The 25,513-nt window shown below is 50.5% G+C and overlaps 1 protein-coding gene across 4 annotated transcripts in view; it reads right to left on the minus strand.

Moving 5' to 3' along the window:
* Positions 1 to 758: 758 nt before the first annotated feature.
* Positions 759 to 25,513, minus strand: part of Brf1 (BRF1 RNA polymerase III transcription initiation factor subunit) — a 46,243-nt gene continuing 21,488 nt past the window's right edge. For 3 of the 4 annotated variants that reach the window (XM_028764410.1, XM_028764413.1, XM_028764412.1), the window contains 13 exons: positions 24,215 to 24,364; positions 23,039 to 23,132; positions 21,143 to 21,269; positions 20,103 to 20,142; positions 19,926 to 20,018; positions 16,085 to 16,348; positions 14,413 to 14,474; positions 13,742 to 13,823; positions 13,609 to 13,664; positions 12,169 to 12,425; positions 7,941 to 7,992; positions 7,325 to 7,496; positions 759 to 6,800 (listed from right to left, as the gene is read on the minus strand). In XM_028764410.1, the coding sequence (XP_028620243.1) occupies positions 6,763 to 6,800; positions 7,325 to 7,496; positions 7,941 to 7,992; positions 12,169 to 12,425; positions 13,609 to 13,664; positions 13,742 to 13,823; positions 14,413 to 14,474; positions 16,085 to 16,348; positions 19,926 to 20,018; positions 20,103 to 20,142; positions 21,143 to 21,269; positions 23,039 to 23,132; positions 24,215 to 24,364 (1,487 nt within the window). In that variant the 3' untranslated portion in view covers positions 759 to 6,762. The remainder of the gene's footprint in view (positions 6,801 to 7,324; positions 7,497 to 7,940; positions 7,993 to 12,168; positions 12,426 to 13,608; positions 13,665 to 13,741; positions 13,824 to 14,412; positions 14,475 to 16,084; positions 16,349 to 19,925; positions 20,019 to 20,102; positions 20,143 to 21,142; positions 21,270 to 23,038; positions 23,133 to 24,214; positions 24,365 to 25,513) is intronic. The other variant, XM_028764411.1, reaches the window with a different exon arrangement.

The raw sequence follows: 25,513 nt of genomic DNA on the forward strand, positions 1-25,513 counted from the left end.
AGAGGCATGGGCCTCCATCACCCAGACATCCTGGACTTTTCTGTTCAGAGACCCCTGTCCACTTTGCAAGCCCCTAAACATAGCCCTACCAGAACACATTTCTCTACTTCCCCATGAGCCTCTGTCCAGATCCTTACTTGGGAGCAGTCCTTGACTTCTCCACCCCACATCCTGTGCTTGTGCAGGGTTCCTCCCAGCTCTCCGGCCCATTCTGTTATTCCCAGAGGAAGGCCAGCATGCTGGCGCTCAAGTGCTGCCTAGCTGTCTAGCATGGCCTCATTTCTCCCCCGCTGGCCTCTGCAGATCTCCCCCCTCTCTGCTTTGAACAGGCTCACTCTACAGCCTAGGCTGCCCCTGCTCCTAGCATTGTCCTAGGACCACTGACATGTGCCACCATGCCAGTTTGCTTGCTAGATTCTGTCAATGGATGCATCATGTGCTAATCTCTCCCACAAGCAGCCTGGAGGAGGCGGACCATCCTCTGCTGTGTCACTGGCTTTACTCTTGAGGCATCACCAGTGTTAGCTCTGTGAGTAACTCAAAAATGAGAAATACACATTTTTGAGTCTTTTTTGTGTTGAAGGGACTCAGCTAGTGGGAGATGGAGGTGATTGGGGCCTCAGGTGACCTGAGTAGCCAATCCAGCCTCTTGGCTGATGATGGGACTGGGATGGACTTCAGCTTTCCATTACACTTGTCATTGAAGCCTGTGTGTGTGCTGACAGGGGGAACTGGAGAAAACCCTCTGAGGCACCTGCTTTCTATTATTCATTTATTTTTATTTTTGAGATGATTTTTTTTGTAGGCCTAGCCTTCCCGGATTTCACTCTGTAGTGAAGGCTGGTCTCAAACACAGAGATCCACCTGCCTCTGTCTCCCAGGGGCTAGCTCATCACCCATTTTTTCCCTCCAGCCAGAGTACACTGCTCTCGTGGGGGGGGGCACTTCTCTGTGGGTAAAGAGGATAGTGGTGCCTTGCTCTCCAGGAATTGGGAGGTAGCTCAGACTAGTTTCTGGAAACACCAGCAAGTGCTCCTTAGATGACTGCTTACCAGTGATGAGGTCTCAACAAGCCTAACCCACTTCTCAGCACAGGGCCTCAGGAGAGCATGCTGATCCTGCTTAGCCTCTACCTCCCAGCCTGCACCTCCATCCACTCAAGTAAGACCCTGCTCCTACCAACGCTAGGGTGTTTCTGCAAGGGTCAATTCAGCTCCACTGGTCAGGGAAGCTGGCCATTCCCCAAGACAAGCTGTGTGACTAGGCCATCATTTCCCTAGGCTCTGCTAGGCAGATCATGATCCACAACTTACATATTGGGGGACAGTGCTATCTGCCTTCAGCACACCAGGTTTAACTAGGCCTTCTATCCAGACTTCAACCTTGGACTAAGCTAGAGCCTCCTGGGCCTGCCAGGCCTCCACCTAAGCAGCAGGGCAAGCCTGGGAGCAGCTTTGCTGCCCAGGGGCCAGCAACACCTTCTCCACTCTGCTGCCTTCAAGTTGGGAGGGACACAGGGTACATTCTGCACTAAAGCTCTTCAAGATGCTTGGGACTTAGTACCTCTATGTTCCTCCCCAGCCAGGGCGAGCAGGAAGGGGAGTATGGCAGAAAGAGGCTCAGGACGGGCTGGATCCAAGGTCAGGTTGAGGATTAAAAAGCGGGTGATGCTTGAGATGGGTTGGGTCTCACCAGTTTGGGGCCACTGCCCTCATGGGTCATAGCCAGGCCCATTGTTTGGGGACAATAGCTCCCCTGAGCTAGGTTCCTCTCCCAACAGGAAAACCATAAAGTCAGCCCATTACCACTGCCCACGGCCACTTTGAAGGCCTGGGGAGGCCTCAGGTGCCAAGTGCTGCTTGGAGCCTGGCCTCACCCATCTGCACCCCTGCCCAAGTCCAGGCACCCTAGGGACTAGTTAGCTAGCCCTTCAGGCATACAGCTCAGGGCACAGACACAGGTTCTGAGCACCAAGGAAACATGGCCCACGTCACTGGGTCGAGCTCAGGAACCTGCTGAGGGCTCAGCCCCCTGTCCAAGAATCCTTCCTGAACCCCACACTGGGCAGGAGATCCTGATCCACAGAGCTTACTCGGCACTGACCCGAGACCTCCAACCACTGTACTAAAGCTGACTTGATACCTCGGCGTCCCCTAAGACACAAGGGCATTTTTGCAGAGTGGCTGAGTCCTGTGAACAGGGTGGATAAGGGTTAGGGAACTGGTTCTCAACCATCCTCATGATACAACCCTTTAACACAGTTCATGTTGTGGTGACCCCAGACATAAATTATATTCACTGATACCACATAGCTGTAACTTTGTAATTACATAATTTTGTAAATGTGAAATTGATAACTGAATCATAAATATCTGTGTTTTCCAATGGCCGTAGGTGACCCTTGTGAAAGGGTTGTTTCACCCCTGAAGTTCTGACCCACAGGTTGAGAACCACTGGGTTAGAGGGTGCTGACTGGAGGGTAAGAATCTTAGAAGCCTTGATGCTGTGTTGCTCCAGGAGCTGTGTGCCAGCCTACACCTCTGCCAGTCCTCTCACTAAGCTTGGCTGTTTCAGGGGCATCCCTATTTATGGGACTGCAGGGTAGGGGTGGGGCCAGTCTACCGTACCACCCAAGCAGTGAAAGCCCCCATGGTCAGCTTTGACTAAGAGTATGTCCAGTAAGGTCCTTCAGAAAGTAGTGCTGCATACAGCCACCAGAGGGTGCAACCCAAGCCAGCCACTCAGGCTTGTGGCCAATTACAGCAATTCACTGCATGTAACTGATGTATCAGTAAGTCTTGTACCTCTGAGGTTCAGTCCCAGTGTCTGGCTTCTCCTCCACTTCACTGTGCCCTACCTACTTCTGCTCATCTGCCACCCCCAACCCCAGTGGGGTATACTGGCCCAAGGCCAGTTAGCCATGGGCTCTGGTCTATGACTCATAAAGCAAGGGTAGTGAATATTAAACTCCATCTAGGTCAAGACCACCAGGGGAGGCTCAGGCAGCTACTGTCTTAAGTGTACACTCTCACAAGTGACTAAACTCATGCTCACCTGTCTCCAGGGTAAGGCACACACCTTATAGGTCACATGACAACCTCATTCTTGACAGGGATAAGCAGATTTCTAGGACCTCAGGGAGCAGGCTACCTCCTCCAAGGGTGCTCCCAGGGCTGTTTTGAGTAAGCCTGTTGCCCTTGGCTGGGCCCCTGCACTGCTGGAGGATGCGGATATGGGTGCAAAGGGCCAAACAAGCTTCAGAGGAGGCTTGAGTAAGGTGCAGAGTAGGACAGGAAGGGAGCCCCAATAGGTAACAGTGGGGGCACCCTCAACAGACAGCACCATAGCCATATGCAGCACTAACCTGTATTGCATGTGCATGTCACCACACCCGGGTATAGCCACCCCTCACTCATGGTGTACGGGGACTACCTTGGTGCCTTCCACCACAGCAGTCACAGATACGGGCTAGACTGGGGGAAAGCCAAGCAGGTGTTTTGTCTCAGTGATCACAAAGCTTCCCCTGTGCCCAAGAGAGGCCCAAGATTTGGGTTATACCCCCAGGCTTGGGCAAATGAAGTCAGCCACTCCCCTCTACACTGACTTAGGTAGGATATTGGGGTAGGCCCAGAGCTTATAGGGGTTGTAGAGGGGCTGTAGGTCTGCAGGGTCGGTAGCCTACAGCAAATGATAGCTCCAGCAATCCAATGGGGCTTAGGAGCTGATGGATTGCTTCACTAAAGTCAAGGCCTTCCAGGGGCTGGCCCACGCTTAGGTCCCTAGACTCAACGACTGACTCCCAAGAAACTACTCTAGACATAGTTCCAGCTACTGCCTAAAACCCCTTTGTCCACAGCCCCTAACTTGGCCTTGGAAAGGGAAGGAGGGAGAGAGGAAGTCCACTGGATCCTGTCTGGTGTGCACACGTGAGCATTCAGAGCTCTGTTGCTCTCTGCTGGGAAGACAGCAATTGGAGCCCAGGTTATCCATCATGCAGGAAGCAATCTCCAGGGGTACTGCACAGTCTCCCTCAGTCCCCCTTTCTTTACCTAACTGCTGTTCTACACCTCTTAGAAAGAAGACCAGAGAGAAACTGGGTCTAACAGGTATCGTAAGATGCACATACCCCACTACGATACTCCCTCACTAACACTGTGAGGCCCTTCTCCAGTCTCTGGAGTGTCTTGTAGGGCACGTGTCATCTAGAGGTACTTCAAACAGAGGCAAATATCTATCCAGCTGGATCCACGCCCACTCCACCTATTCTTTCCCACTGACTGACTCAGGCCCATGGCTGATTTAGGCCTTTAGTGTATAAGCAAGGCTGCTCCTGACAGAGGTGTATCCATCCCCTGGTCCTAGACAGGGCAAAGGACGTGGTCAAACCTCGGTCTCCATCTTCTAACAGGGTATAAAAGGAGTGCCCCACCCCACACAGGGCTTATTTCACTTCTGCTCAGTAGTGTACACCAGGACAAAGCACCTGAATCAGAAAACCCAGGTCCAGAGTAGGCTGGACTAGCTTCTCGATGGGCACGATAGCCTGGGAGGGAACAGTGCCTCACTGCCTTGCATGGCTATAACCTCTCACTCTGCGGCCCAGCTCCTGAAAGTATCCCCCAGTTCCCTCTAAAGACAGGCACACACTCTGTCAAGCCTCAAATGTCTAGGTTTATCAGGACCTTGCTGACTGCTACTGTATTGCCCCAGTGATCACCCAGTTTGCAGAGGATAGTGGCAACCACTAAATACTAGGTTCCTCAGTTTAGGGGGCTAGCAAGAAACTTGGACGGTGCCTCCTACATGTAGTATCCCTTGCACCTCTCTCCCCGGGCAGGAAGACAGAAGGCATAAGAGGCTGAGAGATGTAAGCTCTCCAGTCTGCTCAGCACTCACGTGTGCACATCATCACACAAGGTCTCAGTCTAGGATGCAGGATCCAATGGACGCCCTTGTCCCCTCCTTCCCTTTTCTAAGGTCCAGTGTGGTGAGGACTGGTTCTGCCCAGGAGGCTACCTAAGGTACTGCTCTGCACTCTGAGAAGACCCCAGGCAGGGAGATTCTGGTGTGAAATCCCAGTCAGAAAAAAGCACACAGAAATGGACTAACTGCATTCACAGTGGGGTCACACAGTCCCAGTGCCTCCTTGAGCCTCATGCTAGTGCTGCTGGAAGCTTAGACACAAGGCTATGACCTCAGCTTAGAAGCATCTTGCCCACTTCACGGCTGCCCTCTACTGGGACCTTCCTCCTCAGCACCCGGTCTCTCCAACCATGTGACCCAGGATTCCGTATTTCAGGATCCCCCACCTTGCTACTCACCTAGCTTCTAGGGACCGTCCTCACTCAGCACTGTCACCTCCCTCTTTGCCCCAGCTTTCTAACTCTATCTGTGGTAGTGAGCAACTCAGTTACCTCCTAGGGGCACTCCAGCCTTCCCAGCCCTTCTCCTTTCCCAGCACCAACCTCTCCTGCTGTCTCCTGGGCAGACAAGGCACAGCTGGGGGCAGGCCTCAGGCCTCCTCCCAGGGGGCTTGTTTCTACTTCCCCAGTTCCTACCTCCCACCCCTCACCCTGGACTCCCTCCACACCACAGGCAAGTCCTGCTATATAAAAATGTACCAACATCCTAAAACTATTCTCCTACCACAGTTCTGACCTCACTCCTGGGAAAGGCCTTGTATGGTTCCACATTCCCACAGAGAATCCCAAAGCATCTTGCAGTATTTCACCAAAATCACTTCCTACCTGTCCGGCCCATCCACTCTCATCTGCAGCTGCCCCAACTCATCACCTCAGGCCTGGCCCCCACCTCTTGATCTGAAAGTCAAGTAGTCTGCATCCAAGGCTGCATCCAGGAAAGGGAGGCCAGAGTCAAATACCCTGAGGGTACTCTGTGGACCTTTGCATGAAGAGGCCCAGGAGAGAGCTTGCAGGCTTCTTGGCAGAGGGCTCTGTTCAGGAGTACTAAAGGTTCCTTCTAACTGACGGGGCAGGGCCGGAACTCCACATAGGTTGTGCTAGACATCAACACACAGCTGCACACAGGTGTACATGGTCTGCTGGTCTCCACTTTCTAGTTGCTGCAGATAAACTTGACTAACAACCTTCCTGGGCACAGCTTATGCGTCCTAAGCAGGAGGCCGCGGCTTGTGATGCTCCTGGGAGTTCCAGACGGAGACTGGACACTGGAAACGGTAGGGAGCATCCTGTTTGCAGGAAGCTGGTGCGGAAGTTAAAGGCAGAGACTCCGGACTGTGGTTGCCTAGTATAGAGCAATAACTGCCACATGTCTCCTGCTCAATGCCTCCCTCCTGGATGGGAAGGACAGGGCAGAGTACACTGGCAGCAGGCGAAGAGCAGGGCTCTACTTCTTGACTGAAGCCCTTGTGCTTCAATTTCCTTATGATGGGAGAACACAGTGCCCGCCTGAGGATTCCTGGTAAACAGTGACTCGTAGGCTAGGCTATGAAGTGGGATCAGACCTGACTACTCTCTGACCATGTTTCATTACACATAAACACACAGCTAGTTTCCCTTGCCGGGCAAAAATATCCCTTACATTGCTCAAAACATGATTCCCAACAGTAAGTACAGTGGTCCACAGCGCGGCCACAGGGAGAGAGCTGCAAGGAAGTGGGCAGTGCTTGACTGGTCGGTGTCAGACATCATGCTGGGAGCGTGGCCCCAGGGCCCGTCTGACACCCATCAACAGATACACTTGGAGTCCAGCACCAGGATGCCATCTGGTCTTGAGTTCCACTCAGTAGCCATCATCCTCATCACCATCACAGCCGTAATCTGCAAAACAGAGGACAGCGGTGGAGGTTCCAACTCCAGCTCCCAGCACCAACCCCACCGCTCACGTCACGGGCCCAACAACTGAAAGCACCATTTCAATCTATCCCAGATGCCCTTAGCGATGGTGGACTGGCATGTGCCCTGTGGGGCAGCCTTAGCTCCTTGCTGGGCACTACGAATAGTACGGCTAACCTATGACACTACTACCTTTCTCTACTAGCTAAGCAGCCCCCACCGCTGACTCCCAACAAAGCCAGAAAGCATGGCCTGATTCACAGCCGATACCTCACTTCCCTGTGAGCTGGCTGCAAGCCTCTGCCTGGTTCCTCCTAGCATATTCAAGGGCCTTGGAATCAATATGGTCAATTTTCACTGTCCTAGTTCAAATTCCTTCTTTTGCAGAGAGAAACTTTGTAGCCAATAGGCTCGTATTTGGAAATTACTCAGGTAAATGGCTATATCTCTTTGTCTCTGGATGCCCTCACAGTTCCTCTACTGGGACCACAACCACGTGGCCTACCCACCATCGCCACCCATCATCTGCAGGGCGCTGACACACGGCTCTCCATCCTCCTCCTCGGCCTCCTCCTCATCTGCATCCTCCTCAGGATGGTATGACACAGGGCCACTTTCCACCAAGACTGCTGATGGCTTGACAGGCTCAGCTCCCAAGGCTGGGGAACTAAAGAGCAAGGCCTGGAAGAGAGGGCAGGTCTCAGGGATGAAAGTAGAGTATGTGCCACCCTCCTGACTCTAAGGGACCCTCAGGCTCTCTCAGTCTGGGCATGGACACTCCTCAGGGTTTCTGACTCATACCTGAGCTGGGCTATGAAATCCCAGCCCTCCTTTCCCCAAAGTTATCAACTGAGGGAGGATCCTGTGGTATGGAATCTAGCCTTTGCCCACTCTAGTTTACAATGGGGATTAGCTCACCCTCAGCTCCAGAAGAGTAGCGTATAACTGGCCTTTACCACCTGCCTGTTCCACTTCTGTGACCCAGAAGCCCTCACCCTCCAAGCTTCAGGATTGTCTCCTGGAGCCCAGCCAGCACTGAAGCAGCAGCAGCTGGGCTGCTCCTTGCCAAGCCTGAGGGCAATTTGTGCTCCGGAGGCCCTGCCCTAGCTGTGCAGGTCAACGTACCTCTCCCACAGCTGCCTTCTTAGCCGGCGGGGCAGACACCAGCGGCCTCAACCTGAGAGAAAGCATAGAAGCAGCTTCAGTACAGTCTGGTGTGGAAGTGAGAGATGTGTGTGTGTCTCTGTGTGTGTGGGCTCACAGTCTAGCCTCAGTTCACGCCTGTTTGCTTGCTGATCAGGGCCCTGACCAGGCAACTACCTGATGGGAACCACTCTGCACTCTATAGGATTCCCAGAGACACAGAACTTTCACTGTTCTGCTAGTTTCTCATCATGGTGGGCTTGACATCCAACTCAGGACACAAGGAAGAACTCAGTGTACTATCCACGTACCTAAAGATGAGGCTTTGTGTGATACGTCTCTAATAGCATGGCTGACCTCTCCTGGCTGGGTCCTTGTCCACTCCAACACATCTACCATGGCATCTTACCCCCGTTTCTCTTCCTACCTCAGGCCTCCTGCTGACTTAGGGTCTCACCTATCCCTCAGTTGGCTACCTGGAACACCATCACTGCTGTGTCTATCCTGACCTAACCTCTGTATCTGCATTCACCAATGCCTGACGTCATTCTGTCACGGGTGGGAGATATATAAACAATATAAAAATGCAAGTTCTACCAGGCCATATGGTGGGCACCCCAAGGCCAAGGCTCTGGACTGTCTTCCCTCCCCCTTTACACAGATACATGAGGCCATGGGCAGTGACCATGAGCGAGATTCCACAGCACCTCTCACTGGTCAACATGTAGACCCCGAGAAAGCGAGGACAAGGGATACACAGTCATGAAGAAAAAAGAAGTGGATACACACACCCCTGCCCACCCCCCTCCACACAGCCACCCTATTCCTCCGACCAGCAGTACCTCCACCTCCTCCAGGCCTTCTAAACACAAAATCACCTCTGACATCTATGTCACAAGAAATAGAAAGGAAGACAAGTCACCCATGCCAGAGGAGACAGTCACCATGTCACCCAGGCCAGTTTAAGTAGGCTCTGGGCATGGTGAGGGTCAACACTCCTTCCTTCTAGGGCACAAACTATGTAAGGAGGTAATGGCCTACTGCAGCTGGGTCCACTGAGGCTCAGTCCTGCTCAGCTATGACGTACTATGTAACCTCTGATGATACCACGACGGGAACCTCATAGCAGGCAGATGGCACATGACACCTTAGCTAGGGAGCTGAAGCCTTCTTACAGATGCTCAGGGCCTTTCTAGGACCCATGTAGACCCAAGACCAGTTGGCAGGCCTCACGGAAGGTCTGTGAATGCTAAGGGATATGTTTAGTGTGGTATTACTCAGATCACAGCTTACAGGATCGTCCCTACCAGCCACAGGCCCAGGGAACCTCACTGCTCCCAATCTCCCAGCCTTGACCATAAAGGCTGTATGTTCTCAAATGTGCCATGGCTGCTGATCTCTAACCAGGACACTTCCTAATAGACAGCCACATGGTAGGTAGGGGCTCTATGTGGGGACTGAGCTGAACTGTCTGAACCTGACCTGGGAAACCCAAGAGCCTTTGAGTAGACCTAGAGACACGGGATCTGTTAGGGGAACATCTTTGCAGAGGCAGATGCTGAGGGCTACAGTACCCTCAACAGCCAGAGTGTGTGGAGAGGAGCTGTCTCAGGCAGTGAATAACATCTGCTCGGAAAAGCTCAGATCCTAGAGCCATGTGGTCTTTCTGCTGTCCCTGCTGGAGCTGCCTGAACTGGCCATTCTGAGTAAGGACGTAACATGAGTGCAGGGGAAGGGGCACTCTAGCCTTGAGGCCTTTATAACCCTCTCAGGACATCAGACGTTAACAAACTCTGACTCTCTCAGGGTTCCGTCTAGGTGGCCACATGACTACTGAGGATCCTGAATCACTGTGTTAGAACATGACACTCCGGCACCGAGAGGACTGACCTAGTTGAGCTTCAACTTGAGCCTGTGAGTGCCCAGAGCCATCAGACTCTCAGGGAACCTGTGAGTGCCCCGTGCCATCAGACTCTCGGGGAACCTGTGAGTGCCCAGCGCCATCAGACTCTCGGGGAACCTGAGAGTGCTCAGAGCCATCAGACTCTCGGGGAACCTGAGAGTGCTCAGAGCCATCAGACTCTCGGAGAACCTGAGAGTGCTCAGAGCCATCAGACTCTGGGGTCTGTTTCCAGCTGCAGTCAGACAGATAAGGGTAGGGATACAGTAAGCAGAATAATACGCAGAACTGAGAATGCCTTCTAGATGACTGAGGCAGGGTTAGGAGGTTAGAGAAGGCCAAGCCCTGGTTTCTGCCCCATCTGACCTACCATATGTGCTACAGTGGGATTCTTCCCTCATCTCTCTACTTAGTAATCTCAAAGAAAGAGGCTCTATGGTCACACAGGAACTGAAAGGGGAGCTGAAACAATCAACTCCCTTCTGAGGAAGTTGCCTCACGCTGACTCTTTCAGTACTTAGTATAGTCAGCACTGATGGGTAATAGAACAGCCAACCTAGGTAGGCAAGGGGTCAAGGAAAGGCCATGTAAACAAAACGAGACACCTCACCGGTTCTGGAAACATAATGGACAGAGGGAAATTCAGGACCTGCCCATATACAGAAGCAGCTGGAGGCAATCCTAGAAAGATCCTACAGAGAAAGATACTACGTCAACTATCCCAGCACCTGAGGCTGGGGACCTGTGAGGACAGCCTGTGCCTATCAAGTGGTGAGAGTGACAGATATATCATTCTTGGTTCATGGAAATAAGCAGGCCACATACAAAAATGTTCTCAAGAGTTTGCCCCACGAAATAGCACTGGGCTACAGCAGCTCAGTGATGGCTTAGGTCACCTGAGCCAACCACAGGATGGGTCTTAGAGACAGACCCTGTCCACAGTATCCACCCAGAAACTTGAACGTGGCTTTCATCTTACTCCTTTGCCAAAGTAAGTTCTAGTGGGATCAGACTTATGATATAAAAATGCAAAGGTAAAAACGTTACTGCTGGAGTCATGAGGCACACTCATGAGGTGGAGGCAGAGTTCAAACCAACACACATGCACACGTCACTTACGGGTAGAGCCTTCTCCTCTTCTTCCTCCTCCTCCATCTATCCATCCATCCATCCATCCATCCATCCATCCATCCATCCATCCATCTATCGATTTTAGGCTTAAAAGTCCTGTTTTCTCCTTTCTTAAGACATGGTTTCACCACATGGCCTAATTGGCCTAGAATTCACTATGTAGACAAGGCTGGCCTTGAACTCAGAGATCCATTTGTCTCTGCTTCCTAAGTGTGAAAATTAAAGGCGTGCACCACCACTCCTGGTGGTCTCTTGCTCTCACCCTGCCCCTAAGACTGACTTTTATTTGTGTGTCTGTGTGGTGGTGGTGGGGGAGGTGTCAAGCATGTATGGGTCAAAAGAGTTACAGAAGCTGACTGACATGGGGACTAGGAACCGAACTTGGGTATCTCTTAATTCATGGTGGGTAGGAGCTGAACTTGGGTATCTCTTAACACTGAGCCATCTTTCCAGCCAGTTTTTGATTATCTGGGGCCTGGGTCTCACTATATAGTCATGGCTGGCCTTGAATTCACTATCCTCCTGCAATGGCTTTATATTACTAAGAAAACAAGACCCCACCAACAGCACAAGGGAAGCAACAATACAGAGTCATACGGACGTTTGCTCCACTAAGATAAATTAAAGCACTTCAGGCTTTCCTCCATGGACAAACTATGGCTAATTCAAACATGGAGACATGGAGTAGGCAGTACCTTACAGTAGGCTGAGGGCGGGTGGATGCTAGCCACACTGGGTGTCCAGCCTATCTCTAGAGCTAAGAAAATGAACTCTTGAGACCTCATCAGGAAAGTTGGCAGCAACCACCTAAGAGTAAGTCATAAGGAGGACCACACATAGCTAAGCAACCACAAACATCCCCTTGTCAAGCTGCAGGGCAACAGTGACCTAGCACACTGAGGCTGGCCTATGCTGGCCCGTGACTGGTTTCCTGTCCCCAGCAGAGGGGTCACTGTGGTAGCTCCCTCTCCCAACAGAGCCAGTGGTACAGCACATAGGGTGAAGGTGTGGCAGGACTGGAAAAGCCCATTTCCACTGAGTGTCCAACTGCTTTCTGGGGATGGAGTAGCTCCTGCAGCAACCAAAAGCCATGCAACTCTGGGACCCAGAAGGGCGGGTTTGGGGGAATCAAGACACACCCATATCTGGAGACACCTAGTCCAAGGGGCAGGACAGTACCTCTTCCCCATGCTTGTCCCAGGATCAGCACTATTCTTGGGAGCTGCTCTTTTCCTCCGGGACAGCTTCTTGGTGCTGGTATGCTCTGGGGGCTGTGAGTCGTCCCTGGGTGGACTGCCACCACCCTTGCTGTTAAGGTCCCGTAGCACACTGTAGTTGATCTTGCTGGAGATTTTCTTCTGTTCCAGCATCTTCTCAATAGCCTCCCCAGCTGTGCTGGCTAGGATTGGCTCCCGGCGTTTGCAAGACTTCTTCGGCTGAATGAAATACAAAAGTAACTCCTCCTGTCACATGCTAGCTTCACAACTGCCATTTACTCTTGAGCCGCAGCTGTGACCCATTGAGGGGACAGGAAACTAGTTTGGTCATCTTGGCAGCAACCAGCCATGGCACCTGCTACCCTCACTTTCTGTGAATCTACCTTTCCAGCTAAGCCTTGCTTGTGGAGAGAAAAGGAAAGTGTCTCACACAGCATAGAACATGATGCCTGGAGTTTGGGATCCACTTCCCTGGCCAAGTCTCTAGTCCTCCTTTGAGGTAGGTACCACTTATTCTCTGGGCCTCCATCCTGGACCCCAAGAAGTTTTGCCAGCCTCCTATCTTCTTCTCACTGGCTCCTGAAAGGTTCAGCCCCTTCCTAAAATAACACTACTCGGAGGCTGAAACCCCAGAGGGAGCGGAGCAACTGAGCCAAGACTACTTGCCTCTTACCAAAGAATCCAGGCATGAAGATAGGGGCTTTTGTGTGTTCAACAAGGACCTCAAGCACTAGGACCTGAGTCCAGCCCTGTATCTCAATTCTGTCTGCCTTAACACCTGGATACCTCACTCCAAAGCTGGGTGGCACAAACCACCTGTGAAGGAGCATGCAGCCAACATAACAACCTGGCAGTCAGGGATGTGGGTCCTATGGCTTCCACTGCCTGTCCCAGGTGGGCGCCTATGGACTCGATGTTGTGGCTAGCCTGGGTCTTGTATTTTGATGCTAATTCCACTTTCCTGGGAGGGGCTGCAGATGAGGAGTGAATCAGTACACAGGTGACTTCTTGTGAACCTTCTGCCCACCTTAATTTGTAAAATAAAGGCTAGAGCCAATGATTGGGCAGTAGAAGGGGAGGTGGAGCAAAAAGTTTGGGCGAGAGGGAGAGAGAGGAAGACGACAGAGGAGAAAGAAGTGGAAGGACAATGGAGGAGATGCAGATAGTCTGGAAAAACCACAAGTTATAAGGGATCTCACAGATGGGGAATAGAGTAGTGTAGTGGTAAATCTGCCCAATCTAGGCATGCAGTTTGTATTCACAATTATTGAGTTGTGCTTTCTTTGACGGGGTTATTTGGGTTGGAGATTTACCACAACAGGGGAGAGGTGTTCCCAAGGTTCCTCCTCCTCTCAGCCGACACTAAGGCCGAGCCAGGCTGTCGAGAGGCGCCCAAACCCACCTTGTGCTCCTTGTAGATGCCAAGCTCCTTCTCCTTCGCTATTCTTGCTTCTTTCTCTGTAAGGTGAACAAAATGGCGGGCCTCAGCAAGGGGCATGTCCTGGGGCCTGGGCAGGTGGACAGATGGTACGTACCCCTCTGCTCCCGCAGGTACTCAGCATTCTCCCGCATCCACAGCTCAGCTTTGACTCGGGCTTCTGACTCGTTCAGGATGTACTGTGGGAAGCACAGGAAGTGATGTCAGCTCTCTGAGGCTGACCTCTCAAGTATCCTAAGATCTTTCAGCAACCGGCTTCCTATTTATCCTTAAACTGCTAAGGAAAGGAAGTAGGAAGGTCTCCCTTCAGCACAGTAACCTGTCACCTTTGTCCCGCTCTGCCAACCTCACTCGTAGCTGTGAGCCAGTACTGACGGTTCCTAGGCCTTGTCAGGCAGATCTCTGAGATACACAGGCAGGTGGTAGTGTATGTCTGCTATCTGGGGATTAGAGATGTACAACATACTTGTGATACGATGGGAACCAGAACTCAGGCGCAAGCCGGGTGCAGCACTCAGGGTCTTTCCAACACGGCTCTGATGGGGTTGCTTGGGGTTTCAGAAGAAGGTCACATGACACTAAGGCTGCCTTGGAGTGCAGTTTGGAGGAGGGAGTCCAGCAGATGTCTGAACTACAGGTACTACACCTTGAGAGCACGCATTTGTCAGGAGGTCTAAGGTGACAGGCCTGAAGCTACGAGTCCAGCCCCACTTTAGCCTCCTTAAGTCCCAACCATCACTGGGGACAAGGGGGCCCAGGCTTACTTACTCTGTCAATCTCAAGGTCATCGATGCCACTGAGGTCTAGCTCCCCGTCCCCTGAAGAATCTTCTAGAGAGAAGAACCCCAATCAGTGCCACCGAGGCTGCCCCAGCGGACATTGCAATCAGTGTCACTGAGGCTGCCCTTGACAATACTGCTCACTGTGGGCACGCTTGGGGTCAGGGCTGGGGCAGCCCACAGCCAGCATGTCTGATGTGTCTTCTTCAGCTCTTAAGGCTGAGGCCCTGGGTGGTCAGACCATTCCTGGAGGCTCTCTGAAGTCCGCCCCACTTTCCTTGCTTTCTGCTCTGGGCTGCCTATGCTCAGATTGTATTGCTCAGATTTGTATTGCTTTGAGTCAGCTGCTCCCTCAAAAGCAGATACCCAACTGTCCTCTATGACTTGGCCCACAGGTGAAGCACTCTGCCTCCCAGCTGAGCGGTCTAAGCCTCACATAGGCGCCAGCTTTCAACAGTTTCACCTGTATGAGAGGATCTACCCTCTCGAAAAAGCCAAATCCTCCTGGTCAAGGGGCAGAGCCACATTACAGGGATGGGACCAATTACCCTTCCAGAGCCACTGGTGTCCCAGCCCTTCTTCAAAATGACTTATTTGTTTGTTTATTTAAATTGTGTGTCTGGGTGTTTTGCCTGCGTGTATGCCTGTGCAACAACACATGTGTGCAGTGCCTCCAGAAGCCACAAGAGGGCAGCAGAGCCAGAACTGGAGCCACCATGTGGGTGCTGGGAAGCAAATTCTGGTCATCTGAAGAGGACAATCAGTTTCTTAACCTCAGAGTCATTACTCCAGCCCTCCTCCCAACGTTTTAAAGGTGAAGGGCAAGAAGCTGTAGCGATCTAGCAGGGGCAGGCAGGGTGGTAGGGGCAGGCATTGTTAATCTTTCTGTTCTGCCCATCTTCAGGCTCAGCAGTTGACACCGACAGTGATGTGCACCTTAGCCCAGGCTTTCCCAGCCTAGCAATAGGGAAAGATTAAGAATGGCCTGCTCCCCCTCCAACTGCATGATTCCAGGCTATGCCAGACTCCCTCTCTTAGTCATTTGGTAGCCCCTGAAGTTGAGCTGTACTAGAGAGCTTACAATGGTAACAGGCCAGCTGGCACCTCAGAATGCTGGTGCACACCCAACTTTACCCTGTGTGATATAACTTTCAGATATCAACTTCCACAATTTACAATCATCTGCAAAGAGTCTCAATGGAATAAACATCTTTATCAGGTTTGTCTGAGGGCAAGTCTGTGAGGCGCTATCTTGAATACTACTTGATACAGAAAGACCCAAACCATTGTGGTGGCACCATTCCCGAGGCAGGGAGTCAGTCCTAAACTAGGTAAAACAGGACAAAGCCACACAGGAGCAAGCGAGCAGTGACGTGTTTTTCTTTTTGCTCCTGTCTGTGGATTGAGTAACTTTAGTTGTGTGAGGTCCGCCTTGGTTTCCCTGAAATGATGGACTGTAACCTGGAACTGTGAGCAGAGCTGTTCCCCACAGCCGCCTCTGACAGTATTTATCACAGTATGACAACTGAAATTAGGGCTCCGGGGGCCATAGACTATTGCACAGGGGCCTAGCAGTGCCTCACCCCAGCCCATCATATTTCGGGTCTAATCCACAGCAGGGGCCATTCAGATGTAAACTTCCCTTGTCCCAGGGCACTCACTGGGGTCCCCACTTGGGGAAGAGATGCACTCTCGGATGGAGTCGGAGATGCCCAGGCTGGCTGCTGTGGGCAGGGGCCCAAGCAGGGACTCCAGAGCGAGGGGTCTGCTGCCCCCGTCAGGGTCTTCTGCTGCCTCCGGGCCGCCATCATCCCCCAGGAGCTCTCGGTAAAAGTCCTTGTTCATGTGGCTGGCAGCAGCCTCCAGCTCTTCATCCTCAGTGTCTTCCTCACAGAATGGGCTGGATGTGGCGTCCTCACCGGAGCCTAGGGACACACGATTCGCACACCACCTGTCAACCAGGCAGAAAGCCAGAGAGAACCCACTTTTGTAACAGAAACATTTTTGCAAAGCTGCAAAATAACCAAGAACACAAAAACTACCAAAAAGCATGACTTTTTCTGCAGCAGAGAAAGCACAGTCCTGGTAGCAAACGGTGTTAACTGCCCACGTGCAAGAATAACCTGGCTTATTCCTCATGCTCTGTGCAAACTGGCTTAAATGTGGTATTTCAGAGTGTAAGAATACTCAGGAAAGACAAATAAAATGCCTGTGATCTAGAGTTAGGCAAGAACACCTCAACAACACTAAAACAGACCCCATAAAGCACAGATAGATTTTGAAAGAATCATTATTTTTTTAAAAAAAGAATTACAATGCCTGCCCTGTGAAAGATACTGTAAGACAAAGGTGAGCCATAGCTTCTTTCTAGGTAACATCTGTAAGGACAGTTTAGATATGGGAAAGTGCCTACACTCAGCAAACAGAACCCAAATCAAAGGAACCAAACAAAGACCAACATAGAGAAAACCTGGAGGGCAGAAGAGAGGGCAAGGCCATGGAGCCCTGACAGGTACTCCAAGTAAAACCAAGTCAGAGCATGAGAGCTGCTTCTACCTTCAAAGACTGCTAGGAACTTACACCACACACACTGGTGACATCATCAGAGAGGAAGGCGAGAAAACAGGGGGACTGGCTGCATCCATGCTGACAGTGCTGTGCAGACTATTTGCCAACACCACCTCCACCAGGCCCAACAACTCCATCTGCCCAGTACCAAGGAAGCAAGTGTCAAATGAGATGTATACAGGATGATCTGGGGCTGATGCAGGTGCACTTAGCAGGCGTGCTGTGCTCCTCACCACACATACATCGACTACCCAACACAGAGGGCCGTGCTGCCAATGGGCAGCAAAAAAATCATGCTGAGGAAAGGCAAGGGAACACACTATGTCTGTAAAAGATTTCTGCACAAAAGTCTGGAAAAGACCACTAATTCTGTGACAGAAAGCGGCCAGTGGCAGCCTGGAGTGGGGAGGAAAGGTGGGTGCCATTACAAAGGACACAAAGACAGGGGCAGGGACAGATCTCAGCGGCAGAACACAGTGACTGTGGTGCTGGTCTCACCTGACACCAGGGCTATCCACAGTCAATGCTCAAAAGCCAAAGGTACCTGTAGCGTGTACATCATGCCTTCTGGTGTTTCATCTGAAAGGCACATGTCTGCCTCCAGCCTGTACAAACTGACCCAGGATACCCAGCTAGTTGTTTTCTGCTCTGCTCCAAAGCCATGATGTGTGGAAGAGAGACACAGGTAGAGTTCAAGAAAAAGAGGAATAAAAAATTACACAAGGGACATTAGAACAGACAGCTAAGACCAAGAGAACTCTAAAGGCTTATTAAGTAGACAAGTTTACTTCAAACCACTAAGGGAAAAGGATGCTTCAGATCAAGACCCCAAACATGGTCCCTGTTGTGTTAGAGAAGTCCCCCAGGTGAACATAAAGTGAAAGAAAAGGACAAGCAGAGACTTAGTGACACCTGGGCCTATATGTGCCCCAAGGGATAAGCTCTTAGGGGTGGCGAAGAGCATCCTGTAGAAGATAAGCCTTGGAAATCCTACCAAGGCAGTGGCTATCTCTGTGTATGAGCAGCCACTGTAGGAAGGCTCTCAATATCTATCAATAGTGATCGTGGGCCAGCCTTACCTCTGTGCCAATAACACAAGGTAGCCCTCTACAGTGTCCATGGAAACTGTGTGCCCGAGAAACACCAAGGAGGAACTAATCAGCAGCAGTTTCTGATCACTGTGCAGCACGAGCAGGAGTCAGTGACCATGTCACAACACACCTTCCCCCAGAATTCCCACAGCTCTCTCACATGTGGAAGAGAGGAACTATCTTGAGACTAAGAAACTGCAAATAGGACAGTTCTCACAGGAAGTGCACTGCCCCAAATGCACGCACGCAGCCAGCAGACTCAGAACAGAGAAGTCAGGCAGGTGACCTGGAGGTGGAGTTAGGTTGGAAGGATGAAGCCAGGCGGAAGTGAGTGGTCTAGCAAACAGAAGGCAGTAGAGTATGGACATGCAGAAGATGCTTACTCAACAATCAACAATCTAGGTACAAAAGAAGACTATGCAAGTCAAGAAAAGATCACAAAGAAAACCACTACACAGAGAAATCAAATGTAGCAAACGACTCTGCAAACAGACAGACTGAAAGCCCTGGATAGGTATGAGCAGGGCAGCTCCTGAGGCCCAAACGATGCCTTCAAGGAACGAGGGAGAACCCAATGGTGTGACTGTCAGGGCACTGGCTCATATTCACCCATTGCACCATCTCCTGTGGTCTGGAGATACCATGGTCCTCTGAAACCCTTGTTTCCAAGGAGATGAGATTAAAAAACAAAACAAATAAACAAAAAAAACAACTCTTAACAGCAATGTGTGGGCATTTATTCACCATGACAGATGAGGGGAAAATGTGCCCAGCACATGCACTCTAGTCCAAGGGGGCTCAAGTGAGGCTATACGACTGTCCCAAGATCAGCAAGATGCTGCAGGGTCAGACAGACGGAAGGAAGGAAGGAAGGAAGGGAGGGAGGAAGGGAGGGAGGGAGGGAGGGAGGGAGGAAGGGAGGGAGGGAGGAAGGACTGGCAGAGAAGAGCAGTAGAATCACTGTGTGTAGATGACAGCATCAGACACTTAGAAAACCCAATGGCAAAATGACTGAAAACTAGTACAGGTAACAAGAGAGTTCACACTGCACAGGAGAAGTCAGTACACAGAGATCAATGCTATTGTCAAGCTGCAAGTTGCTATGGGAACCAAAGGAGGAAAGATGCTACTTACAACAGCTGCACAGAAGGCAGCAGTGTGGTACGACCACAGGCGCAAAGCCACCTAGACAGACCAGAAGCTAGAAACTAGAGAAGGACAGAAAGACGAGTTCCACAGCTTCCCCCAAGCTGACAAGTGACACAGACGGTGGGCTGAAGTGGCACAGACAAGGTGATCCTAACGTGGACATGGAACATAAGCAAGTGTCTGTAAACACTGCGGGGACTCAAGAAGGACATTCACATTTGCCTGGCATGGCTCAGGATGTTAGCACACTGCCAGTCTGACAGGCAGAGAGCACAAGAGAGCAATCATAGGGATGCCTAGAGTCGCTTCCCCAGAGCAGGTGTCACGGAAGGAGCAGGAACTCATGCTTTCATTCTGCACAGCAGAGGAGAGCTTTCTAGCAATACAAAGTTTACAGCAACTCAGAAAAGCCCCCAGCAAACAGCACAGGGCATATGTAAGAGCATCCCCACAGTCATGGCCTTATCCCTTGAACAGCTTGAATGGACAGCAGGGCTCCCCAGGACGGCACATGCCAGGCTGAAGCTCTTCCACAGCCAGTGACCGGCCAGGTGGGGAAGGATGTCCCAGCAGTGATTTGCTATGCACGTTAGTGCTTCCATGTGGCTGGGGTGGGATTACGGGTCAGCGAGTAGGGAAGGTCAGGGGTGCTGGCCTGGGGCCCGCATGGCCCATGATGGCAGGGAGGACTCACCATCCTTTGACAAGTTGGCGAGAGCCCCTTTTGCTTTTGGTCGGCTGTTTTCTAGCTCAATTTCAATGGCATCCTGGTAACTGGATATTTCACCTAAAGTAATACGTTAAAAGCAAACAGTAAGCATGTCCATTTCCTACCAGAAAGGAAGCATGTGTGTGAGAACTGGTTAGTTACCTTCAACTTCCTCTAGCTTTTTTGACAGGACCTGTTCCAGCTGAAAGACAAAAGGGTCTTCGGTAAGGAGTGAGTCAAATGGTCAATATCTCATGGGTGACAAGACTGTGATATGCCAGAGCTTATCAGAATGGAGTTGTAGGCCTGGCTCTCTCTTTCCAAACAACATGCATGTTGGCCTGGACAGAAGCAGCCTTCCTTTTTTTTTTTTTTAAAGATTTATTTATTTCATTTATGAATACACTGTAGCTGTCTTCAGACACACCAGAAGAGGGCATCAAATCTCATTACAGATGGTTGTGAGCCACCATGTGGTTGCTGGGATTTGAACTCAGGACCTCTGGAAGAGCAATCAGTGCTCTTAACCACTGAGCCATCTCTCCAGCCCCAGAAGCAGCCTTTCTAAATGCCCAAAAACTTAAAAGCTAAACCTCCGCCAGGCAGTGGTGGCACATGCCTTTAATCCCAGCACTTGGGAGGCAGAGGCAGGCAGATTTCTGAGTTCAAGGACAGCCTGGGCTACACAGAGAAATCCTGTCTCAAAAAAAACTAAAAAAGAAAAAAAAAAAAGTTAAACCTCCCAACCAAGCCAACTTGCCTGGGCAGAGTTAGGTTTGTCCTATCTGCAGAATGTACCCCCTGTAGTCCCCAAAACTCAGCTGCAACCCACCTTTGGCCCTCTGCCCTCCCCTGCTGAGTGCAGTCCCAGTATGAGAGCATAGTCACAAGCTCAGTGACAAGAAAAAAAGGCTGGCTGCAGTGGCAGCTGCCTCGATGATAAGGAACAAACTAGAAGCAGAGCTTGGCTGTGAGGATGGCTCAATGGGCCAGGGAAGGAAAGCCCTCCGTGAGTCTCGGTGTGGACAGTACTTGGCGGTTCCACGTGCAGCACATCCCTGAGACTCATTCTCAAGGCCCAGAGAAGAGCCAATCAGCAGCACAGCCCAGAGCGCAGCCCAGAGCCCAGCGGATGGGAGGATGCTAGTTAGAGAGCAGATGCTCGCAGAGAACCGGAGTGCTACTGGGAGGCGCGCAGCCACCTGCTTCATGCGCAGCTTCCTCTGTCCAGCTGTGTACGAGGGCGGGTCACACTCCTCCTCCAAGTCAATCTTCATAAACTCATCAATAGTCAGCTGGCTGGTGGGAGTGTCTTCAAATTCCGTGAGCCTAAGACAAGAAGGCAGAAGAGCCACGGCACCATCACTGCTTGCACACCCCCGAGTCTCTGGAGAGCCTACAGGGAAGGCCCAGCTCTACCCAACCAAGAGCTTGAGCAGGCCCTTCTGGACAGCCAACACAATTTAAGTCAACTTCTCTCTGTTTTCTTTGAAGACTGTAGTGCACTGACGGGAGCGGTGCTCATGCACCTAGCGTGCACGGGTGCTACAAAGCACAAGTGACGACTACTGTAGGCTCAGCTCTCTCCTTCTACCCTGTGGTCCTGCAGATTGGACTCAGGCCGTCAGGCTTGGCAGCAAAGGCAAGTGCTTTGACCTGCTGAGCCGCTTTGATGGCCTAGCCTTGGACTCTTCGTTCGCAGGCCTCCACCATCACAATCACTGTGAGCATGAGCACATACTAGTGGATAACATGTTTGCTTTGGGGTTTTCTTCTTTTAGAATCTCATGTAGCCCAGGCTGGCTTTGAAGTTACTATGTAGCTGAGGAAGACTTGAACTCTTGATCCTCCTGCCTTGAGGTCCCTAGAGCTGGAGCACAAAAGTGCTTGGCTACAATTTTTAATAAAATAATAAAATAAAAATTGAAGTTTAATAAGATGGATCTGTAAGTAAGGGTGTTGGCTGACACCTGGCACCTGCAGAGTTAGTAAAGGGGAAGCAATTCTAGCAGGTTGTCCTTTGATCTCCACATGCATATTTGCACACGCTATAGTTTTAAAATGTATTAATTTAAAAAAAAAAAAAGAGAGGGACTAAAGATGGCTTAATAGTTAAGAACACTGGCTGCTCTTCCAGAAGACCCGGGTTCAGTGCTCAGCACCACATGACAGCTCACGACTGCCTGTAACAGTTCAAGGGGTCTGACACCCTCACACAGACATACGTGCGGTCAAAACACCAATAAAATAAAATAAAAACAAGTAAAATTAAAAAAAAAAAAAAGAGGCTGTGAGGAAGCATAAGCCTTTAATCCCAGCACTTGGGAGGCAGAGGCAGGAGGATCTCTGTGAGGTTAAGGGCAGCCTGGTCTACACAGCAAGCACTAGGCTGGCCAGGACTACATAAAGTAGTCTATCTCAGAAAAGAACATCTTAAAGAGGGGTTTGTGAGACTGGCTTAGCAACATGAAGGACCTGAAGACCACAGAGCAGAAGGAAAGAACTGGCCTCTGCACACCGTTCTCTGATCTCTATACGTGTGCTGTGGATGTGTGTACATGTGCATACATACATGCAAAAAAAATAAATGGAATAGAAACTTTTGAAAGTACTTTTAAAGATATTAGAGGCAAAACACAATTTTCTGATTGCTTCTAGAAAGCCCTATGGCAGATCCCCTCAGCAGAAACAGTCCTCAAGCATCAAAGCCGGGGTCACACGTCCGCAGGTGGGGTCCCAGCACGTCTTCAGCATGCCCATCATGCCCAGGTTACCCAGATGCGCTGGGCACAAAGCCTTGGCCCATGGGAGACACAGGGAGGTTTAACCAACTCTAGCAAGAAGTCACTTGGACCTTCAAGTCCAGAATGGGCTGACCACACCAAATGGGACGAGGCAGCCTCTCGTGCTATTCAAAAGCAGCTTTTCTGCCTGGTTCCAGTTTGTGAGGTGGGAAGCCTCTATACATAACAATCTACTAAACTCAAGAGACACTAGGGTAAGAAGCCAAGTTCTTCCCAAGGGTAGAGGAACCCAGGGCAGAAGTAGCTCCCACACAGACTGGCAGTGGCCATCACACTGTGACCCAGCGTGCTCACCTTTTCCGCAGCGTGGACTCACACACTTTGACTACACTGATGACTTCCTTGACTGTTCTCCGGAAGTCATGCATTCTGGCTGCAACCAAAAGCGCTAGGAAAGAAACAAGAAAGATTACCAGAAAACTCATATAGAAATGAAAGCAAGCAAAATTCTGCCTTAACTCTGGCTAGTGACAGCTGAACAAGTGTGTGCAGGATGTGTCTGCTGTGGCTTCAACAAGGGGACAGGATGCCTGCCTTCCCTAAATAGACCTATAGTGTACACAGTCTTGGGCAAACGATAGTCCTCTTCTTATTTTGGGTTGAGGCTATACTGCATTCTACTTTTAAATATAAAGGAAATTGAAACAAGAAACTCAGGAATTTCTTAAACCTCCTCAAAGCACACAAATGAACTCTGAGCTGTGTTAATACAGGAAGCCTTCCGGTTAAGATGGAGTGGAGGATTCTAAGAAGATAATAAAGCCTGGAAAGCTGGTCAAAGATACTGTCTGGCAACTGTAAATTACGGCAATAGTGAGTGAAGGGGCCCTAGAATCTGCAGTGTAAATGTGGAAATCGGGTTTCAGATGCAAGCAGTCTGAGGTAGCATTACCCTACCACTAGCTGAGTGCAGAAGTGGTACCAGACTTTGCAGAGAGATAGGAAGACGGATGCTACAAAAGAACAAGCCCCTGCTGGCCTGAGACTCTTCCTGAGTAGGGAACTCTTAGTCTAGGACCAGGTCCTTACAGATACAACCAGAACAGCCATGCTGCTGGCTAGCAAAGGCTCAGTGTCTCAGTGAGAGGCCACATTACTAACCATGCTGAAAGAGGCAACCTGCCATGAGTGGACGCCTGGGGTGGAACTAGGGCTACCACTGTCATCTCACCCTCTGAGGTGTTTTATCTCAGAACCTGCAGAAGTCAACAAGGGAAGAAGTGCCAGAGTCCTTAAGGAGTAAGGAAGGTCAGGCCAGTCCTGGTGTTTAAGACACAGCTCTTACATAAGGAAGACTCTGGAGCTACAATCAATAACTCATGGGCTTGACAGCTCACACTACTACAGTTCAACTTACTTACTATGCACGGGGCCTGAAATTTGACTGCAATCACCCTCCCACACATGTGTGAACTTATCAAGTATCAGGACAGAAAATACTACCCAAGTGCCATATGGCCCACACTGTACCTGCTCCACAGAGACCAGAGGGGCGCCGGCCTGTGTGCATCCAATCCCTTTTCATTCTCTGCAGAAGCCTCAGGGCTGTCATGGATACCTCATGGTTCTTCTCCCCAAACTCCAGTAGATGAGCAAAGCGTGGAATGTACAAACATGGGTCTGCACAGTAGACATAACGTGGTAATGTTTATGCATAGGTGTCCACACAGCACTAAGCAGAAGCCTGCAGTTGGGTGACCTTACTCACTTCTCCACGTACACAGGCTCCCCGAGGTCGCCTCCCCTGAAGCACAGCCTCTCTGACTCTTAGCTGTGCAGCTGTGTTTACTGTACCTGGAAAACTGCTTCCACACACAGATAGATCCCATGTCTTACAAGGGCAAGAAACTACAGAAGGACTTAGGGAGGTTTAAGAGGCCAGGGAAGATGGAGGTCCTAGAGCATCCTGCTTTGCCTTCTTTAAGTAGTGGAGTCTGTCTGCACATGGGGACAGAGCTGGAGTCATGCAATGCAAGAAACACTGGAAATACAAACGTCTAAACCAAAGGAAGGTGAAAAAGAAGGTGAAATCTGGAAAACGGACTAAGGTGGAGACACAACAGTGGACTACATTTACTTTAATTCTCTGCCTCACAAAGTAATCCTTTTGAGGGGTCTGTGGAAGTTATGAAAATGGTATGTGTATTAAAGAACAAAGAAACCAAGAGGGGCCTGATGACTTCTGCGTGAAATCCCAGAACCTGGAGGCAGAGCCACATGGATCTCTAGGAATTCAAGGCCAGCCTGGTCTACATAGTGAGTCCTAGGACAGCCAGTGCTGCATAGCAAGACCCTGTCTCAAAAAAAAAACAAACAAATAAATGAAACGGGAAAAAAAAGAGACACAAGTGTAAGGGCAGTCTCTTCAGCAAACAGTCTGGGAAACAAGGTTTACTGTCACATGTAGTACCATGACCAAACAGACTGAAGATATACACATTAAAAAGACAACAACAAACAAACAACAGCCACGAGGATCCAGAGCAATGCTGCAACACAAGGGAAAACAGACAGGACAACCTCAGACTGCACGGAATCAACATAGTAAAGGAGCCTGTCCACAGAGAAGGCAACCACAAAAAAGGGAGAAAACATCTGTACTAAAGAGCTCAAAATGCAGTGAGAGAGCAAACTGATTAGAAAGTGGGCAAATGACTTGTGTACATACTTCTTCCAAGAAGATATACCAATGACCGAGAAACATGGAAAGATGCTTGACATCAACAATCAAGATATCACCTGATATCCACCAGCACAGCCTCTATAAAA

Source organism: Grammomys surdaster, unplaced genomic scaffold (genome assembly GCF_004785775.1).
Source record: "Grammomys surdaster isolate TR1022 unplaced genomic scaffold, NIH_TR_1.0 144, whole genome shotgun sequence".
Lineage (NCBI taxonomy): Eukaryota > Metazoa > Chordata > Mammalia > Rodentia > Muridae > Grammomys > Grammomys surdaster.